The 3346-nt window shown below is 38.9% G+C and overlaps 1 protein-coding gene across 1 annotated transcript; it reads left to right on the top strand.

Annotated features, from left to right (window-relative positions):
* Positions 1-1202: 1202 nt before the first annotated feature.
* LOC149247761 (putative leucine-rich repeat receptor-like protein kinase At5g63930) lies at positions 1203-2638 on the top strand. Its single transcript, XM_089445423.1, has 2 exons — positions 1203-2139; positions 2256-2638. Exons 1-2 carry the CDS (start codon positions 1203-1205, stop codon positions 2636-2638), a joined length of 1320 nt encoding a protein of 439 aa, XP_089301549.1.
* Positions 2639-3346: the final 708 nt, after the last annotated feature.

Raw genomic sequence — 3346 nt, 5'->3', positions numbered from 1 at the left:
AAAAGCATCTTCCTCTTGACAGAGGGATTACATCAGGAACGCTTCAGTTCCACACAAATAACATCCTCCTTCTAACAGAGGGATTCACTAACATGCCTTCTTCAGAGGCACTTCAATCTGTGTCTGCATTCATTTATCACATACGTGCTGCAGCGTATTGCCCTGCAAAACTTCACGCTGCTGCGTGCTCCCCTTTGCTCTCTATCTCTCTATTTCTATTTCTATTTCTATTTCTGCTTCTTTCTTCACTGCTGCGTCTGCATTTTATAGTGCGGGAAAGGGTCATCACCGCTTTAACTTGCTGATGAAGTTTCTGCTGTACTCCGCTGCTCATAATGAATAAAATCTGATCTTTCTGACATTCTGCTGTGCTTCTTGAGTCGGTTATGTGAAAACCCATAACTGATAAATGCTGCGTTGGCTCAAGGCTGGTTCTTTTCTCTTTCAGTCGTTCTGCTCATTAATACAGTTGTTGAGAAGTAATGGTGTAGCGTTGGATCTGATCTTTCCTCCTTCGGGAACTCAAAAATAATTAAAGAGTGAAAAGATGGTAATGGCAGTGGCTTAAAAGATCAAGAATAAATGTGGGGCACCGGATCAGGACAAATGAATAAAATAGCTGCTGCTATTCAACTGTTCACTGCAGTTCTACCGCAGATACGTCGACTCTTTTGTAAGTCCTCTATTGCGGCTCGCTGATGCGATATCGGCGATCACTCATCGGCGATATCCCGCATCGCTGCTGCTGCACAGCAGTTGGAATTAATATTCCAACATGAATGCTCAATCTGAGCTGCAATAATATCACTGGAATGATTCCTCCAGAAATAGGTAATTTAACTAATTTGCAGGTTTTAGATCTCAATGGAAATTCGTTGGAAGGTAGCATACCCACAGCTTTGGGCCATTTTTTCATGCTGTCGATATTAAATTTAAGTGTAAACGCATTAACAGGAAGGATCCCCACTTCCTTGGGAGATTGCAGGGGTTTGAGCGAACTGTACCTGGCCAGAAACAGATTCAGCATGACCATTCCTTTGGAGTTGGGAAAGCTTGCAGCCAGTCTCAGATATGGGTTGGATCTAAGCTAGAACAATCTATCTAGATTTCTTCCTCCTTAGATGGGAAAATTGAGGTTACTTGAATCCTTGGACCTCTCCCATAATAGCCTGTCTGGTAATATTCCTCAATCTCTCACAGATATGATAAGCCTAGACCATGTCAACTTCTCTTTCAACCTATTCACAAGGGCCATTCCTTCATTAAGGGCATTTTTACAAGGCTGGCAGAATGCACTTGAGGGTAATCCAGGCCTTTGCGGACCATCAACAAGGAATAATTGTTCGGATTCAGAAGTTGCAGGTAAAAAGAAAGAATTAACCTTAGCCGATGTGACAGGGATTACTCTCGCCGCCTGTATTGGGACCATAACTATTCTCATGCTTGCACTGCTATACATTGTAAAAAGGTCAAGGCCGAATAGTGAAAGACACAACGAGGACGATGCTATATTAGAGGGTATTTCTTCACAAGATGGACAACTCCGTATGATCAAATACAAAGATATAGTGGAAGCTACAGACAACTTCGGTGATGATTACGTAATCGGGTCTGGTGCATCCGACATGGTCTACGGGGTGATAATTCCAAGACAAGACAGAATCCTTGCTCCCAAATGCTTAAAACTATCAAATCATCATCACGGAAATATTCTATATCGCAGTCTGAGGCACGAGATCGAATCAGTGAAATACGTCCATCACAGAAACATCCTGCGTCATCGAGACCTGATAACAGAGCATGATGGAACAAATGAGGTAATAGTTCTTTTGTGTCACTACATGGTCAATGGATTGTTGTGGGAATATCTGGCTGGAGCATCGAAACGTCCTAATCAAACGCTGGACTGGAGGAGTCGGTATAACATTGCGGTGGGCGTGGCAGAGGGACTCAAATATCTACACCACGACTGCGAACCTCCAATAATTCACTGCGACATAAATTCTGCCAACATATTGCTGGATGATGAATATGTAGCACACATCGCAGACTTTGGACTTGCTAGGCTAGTGAAGAATTCATCAATAGATTCTGAATCAAGTTCTCTTCTCGGAGGGACTCATGGCTACATTGCTTCCGGTACTAAATCTCCATGTGTTTTCTCTTTCATCGTCACGCTTTTTTTTTTGTTTTGAAATGTAATCATAGGGATCATCATATTCTATGTCATGCTAATACATTGATGTTATGTGCAGAATGTGGGTATGGAGTGAAGGCATCGACGAAGCGGGACGTGTATAGCTACGGCGTGGTGTTATTAGAAATGGTAAGCGGAAAACCTCTGGTGGTAGAAGAGGATGATCAGGAATTTGTACATTTAACTGCATGGGCTGCAAAAAAGGCCAAGGAAGGAAGAATGGATGAAATAATTGATAAAGATTTGAGAAGGAGCAGTGATTACAATAACAACATGAGGGATGAAATATTGAAGATAATTGAGATCGCCACATTTTGCACTCGATCGGCTCCCAATCTCAGGCCGTCCATGAACATAGTTCTTGACATGTTTAATCGCCTACAGTCTGACTCTTCCTCATTATTTCTCCACTCAGAAAGCACAATGTTAGATTTAAAATAGTCACATTCACAGTAATGGCAGTGTGTTGTTACCTATTATACACCAAAGCTTTTGTTTCATCTGGTCTATCCCAACAGAATTGTACGAGCACGCACTGCTAGAAATAGTAGTTACATGTTATGTATAAACATCCTAGGCTAGTGATGCGTAATGATTTAATGTTCCAGTCAAGTCAAGGGGTGTTGAGTTCGTATCAAATAGTTAGTCTTGTTTGCATAAATTTATATTTAGTAAGTTTGGTATTTATATTATTGTAATGAAAAGTATGAAGATATTGCCAGCACAATTTTATATTTAGTAAGCTTGTTATTTATATTATTCTAATGAAACGTATGAAGATATTGCTAGCACTTCAAAGGATGTATGTGATTGAATCAATAGAATATTGACTAGTTTGAGTCTGCATTAGTTTGTAATTTTGTGGCAGCTGGCCTGATGTGTTAGTTATAATAAATTTTATGGTTTATTTTTTAATTAGCATAATTATATTTAAAATGATCATATATAGTTTAGCGAGAATATTTTTATTTTTAATTGATAGTATTAATTTATATTATTAATTATTTTTAATTTGTAAGTATGAGTTTATGTTAATTAGGGTTTATGTGTATGGAAATATTATTAAATTTGTGACTTAAAGTAGAAATTATTTTTGAAAGTTTTAAAAAGACATTGTTGTAAAGTGAAATAGTCAAAATGTTGAATTTT

Source organism: Pinus tabuliformis, chromosome 7, assembly GCF_031772625.1.
Source record: "Pinus tabuliformis cultivar Carrire ecotype Pingquan chromosome 7, CPIR1, whole genome shotgun sequence".
NCBI lineage: Eukaryota > Viridiplantae > Streptophyta > Pinopsida > Pinales > Pinaceae > Pinus > Pinus tabuliformis.
The sequence above is the reverse complement of the archived record's forward strand: the minus strand, read 5'-3'. Positions and strand labels throughout refer to the sequence as shown.